We start from the raw sequence: 13,044 nt of genomic DNA, 5'->3' as shown, positions 1-13,044 counted from the left end.
TACTGTGCGCCTAGACATTATAATAAACTGCCAACTGAAATGGAGGACTTAAAGGGAGCAATTGAATTCAAGAAGAAACTAAAGACATTACTTTTCACAAGATCATATGATTTGGAAGATGTTACAATCAAGGAATTGTATAAGTTATAATGAAAATATTTCGTTAGATGATTGATATGGACCCGCCCGAGTAGTTCACTCGACTTCAGTGGAGGGTTGGATTTAAACCCAAAACAAGTGAAACGAGTAAGTAAGTAATTAGGTGGTTATTTAAATTCTGGGAAAGCAATAATTAGCAAGATATGGTGAGGAAGGGGGAAGGGGTTTAAAAAGAAAATAGCTCGGTTTCCTCACTAAACGACGAGTACGAGAATAGAGTTGCAATCTTATTGTAATATAAATAAAAAAAAAATAACGAGGATAAATTAGATTAACTGAATAGAATAACTGAGACTAATTTTGTTTATACGGCATTGTACACTTTTTCAGCTTATAAGAGATTAAATATAAAGATATGGTCCGTGAGGGAAAAAAATTGTCATTGCGAAAATGGAAGAAAAAAAAACGTGTTTTTTTTTTTTCAGTTCATGGGGTGTAGTAAATTATACATTCTGTCAAGAACAGGCGATTAAGATTTCATTTGGTCAGTGGAACGATCCTATAAAGTAGGCAATCATCATTTGTCATATAGTGGTCGACCAGTATCATAAATAAATAAACAGAATTCTGGGTAGAATGCGTCATATCACTTTCGTCATTGTCATCAAATATCTCATCCTCTAACAATGATCAAGATATCAGTTAGTGTTAATTTTACTCCCATGGTTTTGAATCATAAAAAATACATTTTCGTTTAAATGCTAAAAAAAGACAGATAAAGGGGAGGGAAATTGAAGTCTCATTGAAATACTAACAAAAATATATTCAGTGGGTCAAACTAATTGCTTAGCAGCCAGTAGCAGAAATTAATTTTGAGGAAAATGAGTGACTCATGTCTATGACATGGAGTAGGAAATCCGCTTATTTCTAATTTGAAAAAAATAGAAGCGGATACAGTGTCTTTTATTTTAATTAAATTATTTTGGGAAATATAAATTATAATTCAAAACATTAAAATTGATAACATAAGGTCTGTCTTTATCGTACAAATGTCAGAAGTAAAAAACCATGTGATTTAACGTTAAGATCCAAGAAGGAAAAACTGTGACGGTAATAATTTTTTTTAACTTTCGGTGCTGTCAGAGTTTGTAGGAAGGATATAAAGGTAGAGGTGCCTGGTTTCAGTTTCATCAGAATATGTGCTCACAAGAACATCAGCTGGGCCGCCCCAGTAAACAGCTTAAATTCACGCCCCCGAGCTGGGATCGATCTGCTGCCATACAAATTCTAGGCGAACAGGTTACCATTGTACTAGCCAGAGAGACTTTTAAATAAAATGGAAAGATAATATGTCTTAAAACATCTCGAAGAACTATCATAAGAAGTAGGAAAAGAGTTAAGTATTGAGGAAAATTTAAGAGGGAAGCAGTAGCCCTACACATACCGGAAAAAATCCCAATTGGTGGGACTGGCAGTGCTGTGTAATAGATAGTATCTTAATATTGATTTTCTTTAATAATGTTTTATGGAAAGACCTCTATTCTGTTTTAAAACATTTTTAGACTCGATTATATTAGTCCTTATTCCTATCTAAAATGTGTGTAAATTGCAAATTCTATTTATTTCACCTTCCGAAAATATCTTTCTTAAATAGCTTTTGCACCTCAGTATCTGTATTTCATTTATACTGATACACCTATTTTTTCAATTTTATGAATAAAAATGGCAGATTTCAGTGTTTTTTCATTTACTCAATAGTTTATCTTTTTTCTCTTGTCTTCGTATTCTAGCTTATCATTTTTGTCATTATGCAGTATTCATACTATTTTAAACGATACTTTTGAAAACCAAAAAGGATGTTTTTACACTTACATGTCGGCTACTAAAACGATATTTCTCTTCACACTTGTCCTGCTTCAAATGATATAGAAATTATTCTCGTAATCGTTATTAGAGGTCCATGGAGAGAATTCACATTCCGCATGTTTATATCTATTCTAAAAGAGATAAATTTGTGATTAGATAATTTTAACAATCGCTATTTATTTTTCGCCAATTCATTATTCCTATCACTTCTGATTAAATCTAGTAATTGGTAAAGTGCTCAATTGGTTCATTTAATATCGAATAGTAGGCTGCCCTATCTGTCTAGTCAAACTACTAATGAATCTTTTATATTATTCGAAATCATCATATATAGTATTTCGTCTTTTTTTTTTCTTCGCCTATAATTATATAGAGTTCTGGTTCTTTCTAAATTATATTCCATTAAATGCTCAATAGCATATATTATTATTTTTTTTCTTTTGTAGGATGTCTTAAGGTTGAAAGTCCAAACCATACTCTAAATGTTTCATACGGCTTTATTTGTTTATAGAGAACAATACCTGTAATCCATAAGCTGAATTGTTTAGGTACATCAACATTATCATCGTTGCGTTGCTCATTCAGGTCATGGTCAGTATTAACATACACGTTTTGTTTTCTACACCAATTTACTTCTTTCTCGCACGCACCTAATGATGACTCTGTATAACCTGGTCGACCTATCACTACTTCCTTTTCCTTCCTATCTCCTACCAGTAGTCGAACTAATAAAACAAAAGACAGTAGTTGTGACTTGTTTTTATTATGCGTCTTTATCCATACATATATGCTAAACAATGACAAAGAAAAGTTGGATATCGGCTATAAATATTTTCTAAAACAACATACGTCGGCATTTAGTCTTTACACTAGGGTAAGTAGGCGCATTATGTGTAGAAGCATTATATGCTTCATACACGTCAAAACAATATGGAGATCGAATACGTTTATTCAATGACTGTCTCTCACACACATATACAGAGAGAGAGAGAGAGAGAGAGAGAGAGAGAGAGAGAGAGAGAGAGAGAGGAGAGAGAGAGAGAGAGAGAGAGAGAGAGAATATATACCGTCGTCAACAAAACAAAAATTACCAGAACCACGAAATGATTAGTGTATATCCAGACTAGAAAGGGAAAAGATTCTTTGTTTCACAGGCATACTCTGTAAATATCAACATTATCTTAATAAATTATGCTCTGTAGGCTACTCCTAACCCCATCAATAGCCCACTTTATAATGCAAATATTGTCAGTGAAAATTATCATTTTGTTCTTCATGCACAAGAGCTAGCGATAACACACGGATGTTTCATATTCTGGACAAAACTTGATCAAAACTTATTAATAATGCATGTGAGGTGATATTAGTATTCATGGGATGTAGTAGCGCCTATCGATGTAGAAACGGTTGTCTGAGACATTTCATCATCATCATCTCCTCATACGCCTATTGATACAAGGAGCCTCGATTAGATTTTGTCAGTTGTTTTCATCTTAGGCTTTTAGATAAATAATTCTCTATTCATCACATCCTACTTCCCGCTTCATAGTCTTCATCCATATAGGCCTGGGTCTTCCAATTCTTCTAGTACCTTGAGGAACCCAGTTAAAAGTTTGGTGAAGTAATCTCGTTTGGAGAGGGTGATATTCAACTCTATAGATTTTCGGCGAGTTTCAGAAGTAGCCACCTGCTTGACAGCATCGAAAATTCCAACCACATACTGGAAGCTTACTTATCAATTAGACATTTGAGTAAAATTTAGAAGCATATTCAAACCCTATATGTTTATGTTGGAAATGTCTCAACGGGGAGAGAGAGAGAGGAGAGAGAGAGAGAGAGGAGAGAGGAGAGAGAGAGAGAGAGAGAGAGAGAGAGAGAGAGAGAGAGAGAGAGAGAGAGAGTGTGTGTGTGTGTGTTTCAACCATAGATATCTAGTTCCATCAATAAGTTTTTTTCTCGTGAATCTTCTTTGCCTTCAGCTTTTCCCATTTCTAGTTGCTGTTTCTAGTCAGCCGTCTCCATCTTCCTCTGTCTTGTACATCTTGTTCTGTAAGTCCTCTTTCGTGAATCATAGATACGTTATATAAGTGTACCATTAGACTGATCTTTGTATTGATTTGGAAGAATAAAAGTTATTTCTCGGTTAGACCAGCCACAACTGTGAAGAGGTGTCTTTATACTTATAATTGCTATTTCTTTTTTCTTGTTTTTTTTTTTCGCTTTATTTAGCAGGGGAAAATAACTTTGACGAATTAGGCGAGATTGGTGTTTAAGGTTTTAAAAGCCACTCATGAATGGCACGGGCTAGGGACAGTGACAGTGCCCTAGCACTTAGGACACTGGCCATATATCGAATGATCAACGCCCAAGGCCCCTCTCAACCCAAGATAGGACCAGGGAGGGCCAGGTAGATGACTCAGCGGGTAGACCAATAGCCCCCCCCCCCCATTCTTAGGTTGCAGATAATGAAGGAAATAATGAGTTGGAGAGGGACTCGAATCCCTGTCTGGCGATCACCAGGCAGAAACGTTGCCAATAAGGTCACAAGGTTATGAAATCTCTCTCTCTCTCTCTCTCTCTCTCTCTCTCTCTCTCTCTCTCTCTCTCTCTCTCTCTGACCTTTGATGTCAGGATACCAGAAACTCTCAATCAGTCAACCAATCTCTCTCTCTCTCTCTCTCTCTCTCCTCTCTCTCTCCTCTCTCTCTCTCTCTCTCTCTCTCTCTCTCTCTCTCTCTCTCTCTCTCTGTGACCTTTGATGTCAGGATACCAGAAACTCTCAATCAGTCAACCAATCTCTCTCTCTCTCTCTCTCTCTCTCTCTCTCTCTCTCTCTCTCTCTCTCTCTCTCTCTCTCTCTCTCTCTCTCTCTCTCCATACACACACACACTTACAATCATACTAGTGCGCTCACGCAATTTTTAGTAGCAGAAGTACAATCTTTGCTGTGCTTTTACCACAATAATAATTCATTGAAATATAGACAAACCATTCATCTAAATACACAATAGAAGATAAAAGAATTGAATACAGTTGATATATATTCCCTCATAGGCAAAATGACAGGACTTATGCAACGTTAACGCAAATCATTATAAAGTATAAAGTCTTTCATTTTCAAGTACCTAATTGCAAAGCGTGACTATCCTTTATCTTTTATCGTAAAGAAGCCTAAATTTATCGATCAAAAGCATGGCGAGATGCCAATAAAGGAATGCCCATAATGAAAACAAGAACGAGTTTGAAATGAAAGTAATAGAATTATAAATTACATCAATAATGTATCATTAATTAGAGAGGAAGGAAAATGAACAAAATAGATTATTTGAATAATAAAGGAATGGTAATATTGTAACTAGAAAATACGAGGGGAATAATGATAAAGAAGAACTTTATGTGCTGAGAAAGAAAGAAAATATCTTAGAGAATGGATAGTAACAAAAAAAAAAAAGTAAGAATTTGATATTAATTACATGAAAAATAGGCCTGAATTAGTTTTACTATAAAAAGTTAGAACCAATTTCATATTAAGATGGTAATACAATTTGTAAACCATGCTGGAAGACTGACAAAAATGCACATTTAACTCGCAAGGAAGGAATGGAGAGAAGACTTGCAACAATCCTGAACAGGAAGAGATAGATAAATAAACTATATAAGAATATTGATTTAACGAAGAGATACTTGTGGAAAAGAATGTCTGTACACTAGACAAAGACAGAGGAAATAATCTCAAGAGCGACCAGAAACGAAAATAAAATAAAGGGACCAGGACGAGCCGTTAAAGGGGTTAATGTTGTCCTTCGACTTACCAGCCGGCCGCTCGTCTCTCCACAACTACTACTACTACTATGAGTCGACTAATGTAAACACGTGTTAGTGTAATAATTTTATTTCGTGAAATTTTACCATGGTGGGCCCTACAAAACGATCAGCTAAAAGTCCAAAGGAGGATCAAAATGTGTCACCTGCTGATAAACGCTTGAGAAGGTCAGTGAATACAGAAGAAATCCCTGCTGTCCAAACCCCAAAGAAGCCTGTCGGTAGACCAGTTGGATCTAAAAAAACTGTGGTTGAATGTCCATTAAGACCAACCAGATCTAGAGGATGTAAAGAACAAAGTAGTAGCACTCAAGCTCCAGAAGCCACCACTCCAACTAAATCTGGAACGACGCGTTCGAAACATTTACTTGTGTCTCCTGTCCCTATTGCCCAACCCCAGACCCCAAACCGATCTAGAAGACTCAGTGATATGCAGACACCGACTAGACGTTCACGAAGGTTATCTACCGATTCTTTAGATGTTATTCCAACCTCATCAGGCCCACCTGTTGGTATTGAAACTCCCACCAAGAGAGCAAAACGTGTGTCCGGTAATTTAGGCGAGACAGATTCACCACAGGTGCAAACACCTACGAGAAGGTCTAGAAGACTTTCTACAGGTTCAGAGAGTAATAATGTTCCTGAATCATTACCACCAAAATTAGAATTATTGCCAAGGAGGACCAGAAGACTTTCAACAGAAATTATCGATTCTCCAATTCCCCAGGGTGCAAGAACTCCAACTAGACGCACAAGACGTTTGTCTACTGACTTGGAGGATACCGTCACAGATGCAAAGACCGTTCTGACACCAACTAGGCGCACGAGACGTTTGTCTACTGACTTGGAGGATGCTGTCACAGATGTAAAGACCGTTCTGACTCCAACTAGGCGTTCAAGGAGGCTTTCCTCAGGAGATCAAGATGCGTTGGATGAAGATATTCCTAAGGTCCTGCAAAATAAGGCCTTGAAATCACTATCTTCAATTGATTCCGCTAGTAATAAAACCAGTGCATCAGCAAGAAGATCTAGGCGTCTAAGTGGATCATTGTTGATTGAAACACCTTTAGAAGTTTTGGAGGAGGAAGCTGAAAAAGAAGGCGACAATGAAAATGAAACTTTGCATATTTCCAAACTAAAGGATGATGGTTTGGGAATTATAGTAGAAGATGAAAAGGAAGACGAAAATTTGTTGGCCTCTAATTCAAAGGATCTTTTGGAAGTAATAGCAGAAGATGACAATGAACAGGAAACTTTGTCGACACTGAAGAATGATGGTTTAGAAGTTATAGTAGAAGATGAAAAGGAAAAGGAAAATTTGTCGACTTCTAATCAAAAGAATGTTTTGGAAGTAATAACAGAAGATAAACAGAAGCAGGAAATTTCAGTAACATCAAAACCAAATAATGATATTTTGGATATAGTATTAGATGACAAAGAAAATGAACCTGAAGTAACCTTTATTAAATCAGTACAGGTAAAAGAACTTGATACTGCAGAAAATAAATTGGACGATGATGATGAGACATTCATGGAAGATTCATGTCCTAAACTGCAACTGGAAGATGATGTTAAGTCACCTGATGATGAAGTAACCTTTTTAGAAGAAATAAGTGAAGGAAAGAAATGCTCATCAACAGAAAAGTCACCCGTCTCATCATCTCAGAAGAAAAGTAAAGTTAGTTCACCTGTAAAAGTAACAGCAAAAAATGTGTCCTCTCCTGGAAGCATCACAGCTGCTACCCCCGTTGTCTACAAAATCAGTTGTTCCCTCATCAGAAATAAAGTCTGTATCTGCAACCTTGGTAGATTCTTCATCTGATGATATACAGTCAAAATCTGCTACAAATAAGTTGAACGGCCAACCAAAAGCAACTTTGTCACCTGCAGTCACAGATGCTGAGAAAAAGGACTCATCTACCAGCAGTTGTGCTGAAGACAAGAACAACAAAAAAGAGGCAAAATCAAACAGTATCCCTAAGGAGTCAAATAACAATTCCCTACAAACAAAGGCACCAGATGTAAGAGGAATGCCTGTCTCTGGACGTTGGTGGAAAGATGAAAGGAAAAGGTGATTTTAACAAACTGTTCTTGTTTCTAATATGTTACTAGGATTATTTAAAATTCACTTGTAGTGGTTTAGTTTCCAAATTTTCTATAGAGTTAAGTCATTGTTTTTCCAATACAGTATTTCAAATAAGCAGTTATGTTTACAGTACCATAGTATGATTATTATTTGTTCCCATGTAGATATAAACTGAGTCATTTAATTAGGTTACTTCTGGGCGAAGCCAGTTATGGTCAATTGAAGAATTATCGAGGGTCTGGCAGCCTGGTATGGCTTCCTGTCCACTTTCGTATTGAGTAGGTTGGTATGATGTTGCTTATGGCAGATCCTTCACTCATCTTTTGGCCATCTTCAGTTACCGGCCTCAGTTTTTCTTGCCTGTGTAGGCTGTTTTTCTCTTCAGTTACAACATGATTGTGAAACAAGTGTCCATTATGTGTACGTGCCCTCATACCGAGAGACATCATTGTGGGACCTTCATGTGCCCCCTTAACGTAGATCCTCATCGTTTATGTCCTACATACCGTGGACATAGCTGCTCATTAGAGTCCCCTTCTGTTAGTGTAGGGAGTGGTCGCCCTCCCCATGGGAGAAGTTCCTTGGCCATTGGAAGAAAATGGGCAAATGTGATTGCTCTTATTTGATTGCTTTGGCCTCGAAGGAGAGTAAGAAGTTTAGATCTTCTCTTTCCAACCCAGATCTTCCCCTGCCTGGAACTTATTGATTCTTTCCTAAGACACATTAACAGGGGATGGTGACTGTGTTTTTGTCTTGGATTCAGACTACGGAGATCCCCCTGGCCTCCATCTTGGGGGCAAGGATTCTACCTTCGTTTCTAATCCTTTGGCTTCAGATTTGACTTCAGCCATCAACACTGCTCCGACATATGCTCACTGTCTACTGGATGAGATCAGTCATCCTTATTCACCAGTGCCTACTATAAGTGTTTTTGTTTTGTACGAGTAGCTCTTAATCTTTGACATGGGTCCTCAGTGCAGTTTTTCTGGAAATGTCCAAAAATCTCTCCTCTGTACGCTACCCACACTCAGCCTGAACTTGCACTGAAACATACACACGTTCAGAGCTCCAGCTGAGAGTCGGCTCGGAGCCAACAGAGCATTCACAGTCCTACAATCCATCCCCACGCTCGCTCTCCCACAAGTCTGTGGAGATGCGTCCGCGGTGCTACAATCCTTCCGAACATGCTACGAGTCCTAATGTTTGCGTTTTGGGTGAACATGAGTGCTCCCCAATGTTTGCATTTGGATGAATGTGCCGGTTCCAGTGTGCGCCCCCCAGTTGTTCGCACAGTGGATCATCTTCCTGTGAGTACTTCATTCTTTCCACAAAGTACTCCATCTTCCCCTTCAGCCGTTAGGTTACAGGGTGATATTCACCGTTCTGCTTAGTCTTATTATTATTATTACTTGCTAAGCTACAACCCTAGCTGGAAAAGCAGGATACTATAACTTCAACATGGAAAATAACCCTGTGAGGAAAGGAAACAAGGAAAATTAAATATTTTAAGAATAGTAACAAGATTGAAATAAATATTTCCTATATAAACTATAAAAACTAACAAACAAGAGGAAGAGAAATAAGATAGAACAGTGTGCCCGAGTGTACTGCCAAGCAAGACAACTCTAACCTAAGAGTGTGGAAGACCATGGTACAGAGGCTATGGTGCTATCCAAGATTAGAGAACAAGGATTTGATTTTGGAGTGTCCTCCAAGAAGAGCTGCTCGCCAAAGCGTAAGAGTCTCTTCTACCCTTACTATGAGGGAAGTAGCCACTGAACAACCCTTGAGAGAAGAATTGTTGGGTAATCTCGGTATTGTTAGGTGTATGAGGACAGAGGAGAATATGTAAAGAATAGGCCAGACTATTCGGTAGGCAAATGTAGGCAAAAGGAAAATTAACCGTAACCAAAGAGAAGGATCCAATGTAGTACTGTCTGGCCAGTCAAAGGACCTCCATAACTCTCTAGTAGTAGCATCTCAACAGGTGGCTGGTGCCCTGGCCAATCAAATAAAATATCCAACCATTCATAATTGAGATACTTCTGTAATAGTTGGTTCTCGTATGCATCAATCTTCAAATAAGAAACAAGTGGATCCTTATCCTTTATTTCCTTGCATTCCTTTTCCTGCAATCATTGTCTGGTTGCTTCTCCACATCATTCGAGACTTCGATCATCTCAGGAACTTCTACAAATTTATCGATATTGTCCTGATATCTGCGTTTCAACATCAGAAAAGTTGGAATGCTTTCAGGCAGAATATAAATTTGCTAAGATCAATTTCTCTTGTGCTCCAGTTGAGGTTGACATTATGTCTTTTCTTCCTCCTCTGACTCGACATTTTACACCAGCAGCAGATTGTGTAGCTGTAATTGGGCACTCACGTTCCCCTTCCATCTCTTCGCCCCACACGCCAGAGGTTCATTGGAAACAAAAGGAAGTTCCAGAGAAGTGGAAGAATTTCAGACAGTTCCCTAAACAGGAGCCTTCTCCTACATCACCTCCACCAGCTAGATAAGGGGTCTCTTCATAAAGAACATCCTTCCCCATTACCATTATAACTCTGAATTTTCCAGTCGAGATAAAATCTTTCAAACAAGTAGAAGTTGTTCTCTTGGGAGGTTCCTACTTTCAGACTGGTGGAAGTGTCATTTTTTCCTTGAGGTCATGGGCTTCATTAGACAAATCAATAGCCTTGGGGAGGCTCTTCATACTCTTGGAGATTTGAGTTCCATGCAGAACCTGAATAATCTTCTGTCTCTGAAGGCTCTTGACACCTTACGTCAAGTAGAAAAACATATCTCTGACTTGGATCACTCGCTGAAGGCTGCGAGATCATTGAAACTGCAGCCACGTACTCTTTTGCATCAATGTAAATCGTAGGTGCTGGAATGTGCACATCTTAACTTGTTGCCCATCAACCTGGATGTTGCATTGTTGACACCTGGGGTGTCTTGGGACCATCTATCTCAGTAGTCAGATGCCTTTTTTGCTGCTAAGCTATCAAACTTAGAAATGGCCTCAACGTTCACTTTCCAGGCCTGTTCCCTGCTAGACCACTGGTCAGGGGTTGTGTCCATTTCATAGTTTCAGAGAATATGTCAGACTCAAATATTTGGAAGCAATACGGAGTTCCTTTACCATCATTATGCTTTTCTCTGGGGCAACTGCATCTTCAAGCATAGAGATGCAGTCGTGAGAAAGTTTATGCATCAGATGGCTAGTAGAAACTCGCTAGCCATACACAACATGTCTCTTACTCAACACCTGACCTTGTTCCCACTTGCGGAAGTAGCTGGAGCAGCTGATGAAAAATGGGAGAAGGTTACTTTCTCTATGAGAGCAGCGTTGTCATGCTTTTCTGCTTCTCCTCCAATTAGGTCTCATGCTTTCTCGCCAAAGATGGTGCCTCAGCGTCATCTGCTGCCTGATAAAGACATTACTCAGCACAAAAAAATAAGGGAACCTCTCTCACACTTTCGCCAAAGGAAGTGTCTAGGATGTTGTGATGCCTGTTAAGGACAATACATCCCCCGACTTACAACCTGTTGGGGGATGCAAACAAAGTCATAGGACAAGGTGGCAGTTCCACATGGCAGAACCCTTGGCGGTAGAAGTCCTGAAGTTAGAGTATCTCATCCCATTCACAAACTGTTGCCGTCCTCTGCCTCAGACTATGATAAACCCATCATTGTATTTCAGGAGATCAGAGAAGGATCTCCTCTTGCATGATGAGGTTCACAATATATTAACAGGTCTCCAGGATTCTTCAGCAAGATCTTCCTGGTGGAGAACCTGAGAGAAGTATGGAGGCCTGTCATAGAACTTAACCACGTGACCAGTTCATTCTCCAAACCCAGTTCAAGATGGAAACACCCAGCACAGTCATTCAGGCTGTTAGATGGAATGACTTCCTGCTGTCCATAGAACTCAAAGATACCAACTGTACTTCCAGGTCCCAGTCCATCAGACATCCAGGAAGTATCTGAGATTTCCCTTCTGGGGAAGGATCTTCCAGTTCAAGGTCTATGCATCAGCCTGTCTGCAATTCTTCACTTGTTTCTTCACTCTATTCTTCTCATGAGCTCACACATTGAGGATCAGACTCTTTTATTACCTGAACGACCGGCTGTTACTGGCGGATTCGTGAGATCAGCTTATTTGCCACAGACGCTTTCTTACATTTTATCGCAGTCTCAGTCTTTCAAAACTTTGCGAAGTCGATTCTTGAGCCCAAGCTTCGTTTTCAGTATCTTGGCATGGACATCGACTCAGTGCAAGTCAGGGTTTGTTCCGTAACTGAAATACAAACCACGCTATTTAATATGGGTAATTACTTTCGGCGTAGCTGAAATGACGAGCCATTAGATTTTTAACGATGGTTTACTACCCCACCGCTAGTTAGCGGGGGGATAGGGAGGGGTAGCTTGCTACCCCCCCCCCTCACACACACACACCTGTGATATAGCTCACTTTGCTATCGGCTCGGGTGGCAGTCGGATGTGTCCGCTTTCACCCTCGCTTTTGTTGATCAACCATTATTAATCTTTCTTTGCTTTTTCTTTTCACAGAGTATATGTGAAGTTGGCCTCTGCTATGCGTAAGTGTCCCGGTTTACTGACCGCCCTTGTGGCACATTTATGTCGGCGGTCGACACGGATCCCCACACCTTGTGTCCTTATTGTAGGGGCCAGCGGTGCGATAGAGTTAATGTATGTGGTGAGTGTAGGGAGTGGTCTACCTCCCAGTGGGAGAGGTTTTCTCGACGCCGGCAGAGGAAGTCTAAACGGGATATTTCTCCTTGAGAGGTTTCTTTGAAAAGAGAAAATCCCAAGGACTCTTCTTCCGTGGCCCAAACCTCCTCCGAAGCTCCCACTCGGTCGGTTTCTCCCGAGAAGCAGTCGAGTGGTAGCGTAGACCGTAGTTCTGTTGACCGATCCTGGGATGCGGGAGAGGAAGTTGCCTCCCATAGCGAGGCAGCTCCTCCTCCTCCCCCAGAGGAGGATATTTCTATGCCTGTAACTAATAGTGATTTATTACAGCTTTGGGCTTCCTTGGGGCTTCAGGGTTCTCCCTCCAAGGAAGCCCAGTTTGACATGATCAAATTGGGAGCAGCTGTCAAACAGTCGCCAACAGTAGCAGAGATCGATCCTCTGTCTATCGTCGACG

The 13,044-nt window shown here is 39.7% G+C and overlaps 2 protein-coding genes across 2 annotated transcripts in view; one reads left to right on the top strand and one right to left on the bottom strand.

The window, feature by feature from the left end:
- The window catches only part of LOC137632285 (serine/threonine-protein kinase PAK 2-like), a 210,359-nt gene extending 208,309 nt beyond the window's left edge, over positions 1-2,050 (bottom strand). Inside the window, exon 1 of the mRNA XM_068364183.1 lies at positions 1,972-2,050. Coding sequence (XP_068220284.1) covers positions 1,972-1,973 — 2 coding nt within the window. The 5' untranslated portion in view covers positions 1,974-2,050. The remainder of the gene's footprint in view (positions 1-1,971) is intronic.
- A 3,747-nt stretch (positions 2,051-5,797) lies between these two features.
- Positions 5,798-13,044, top strand: part of LOC137632284 (DNA ligase 1-like) — a 43,505-nt gene continuing 36,258 nt past the window's right edge. The window contains exons 1-2 of the mRNA XM_068364181.1: positions 5,798-7,483; positions 7,575-7,858. Coding sequence (XP_068220282.1) covers positions 5,876-7,483; positions 7,575-7,858 — 1,892 coding nt within the window. The 5' untranslated portion in view covers positions 5,798-5,875. The remainder of the gene's footprint in view (positions 7,484-7,574; positions 7,859-13,044) is intronic.

The sequence above is a fragment of the Palaemon carinicauda genome, chromosome 41, assembly GCF_036898095.1.
Source record: "Palaemon carinicauda isolate YSFRI2023 chromosome 41, ASM3689809v2, whole genome shotgun sequence".
Lineage (NCBI taxonomy): Eukaryota > Metazoa > Arthropoda > Malacostraca > Decapoda > Palaemonidae > Palaemon > Palaemon carinicauda.
This window is presented reverse-complemented; position numbering and strand designations above follow the sequence as displayed.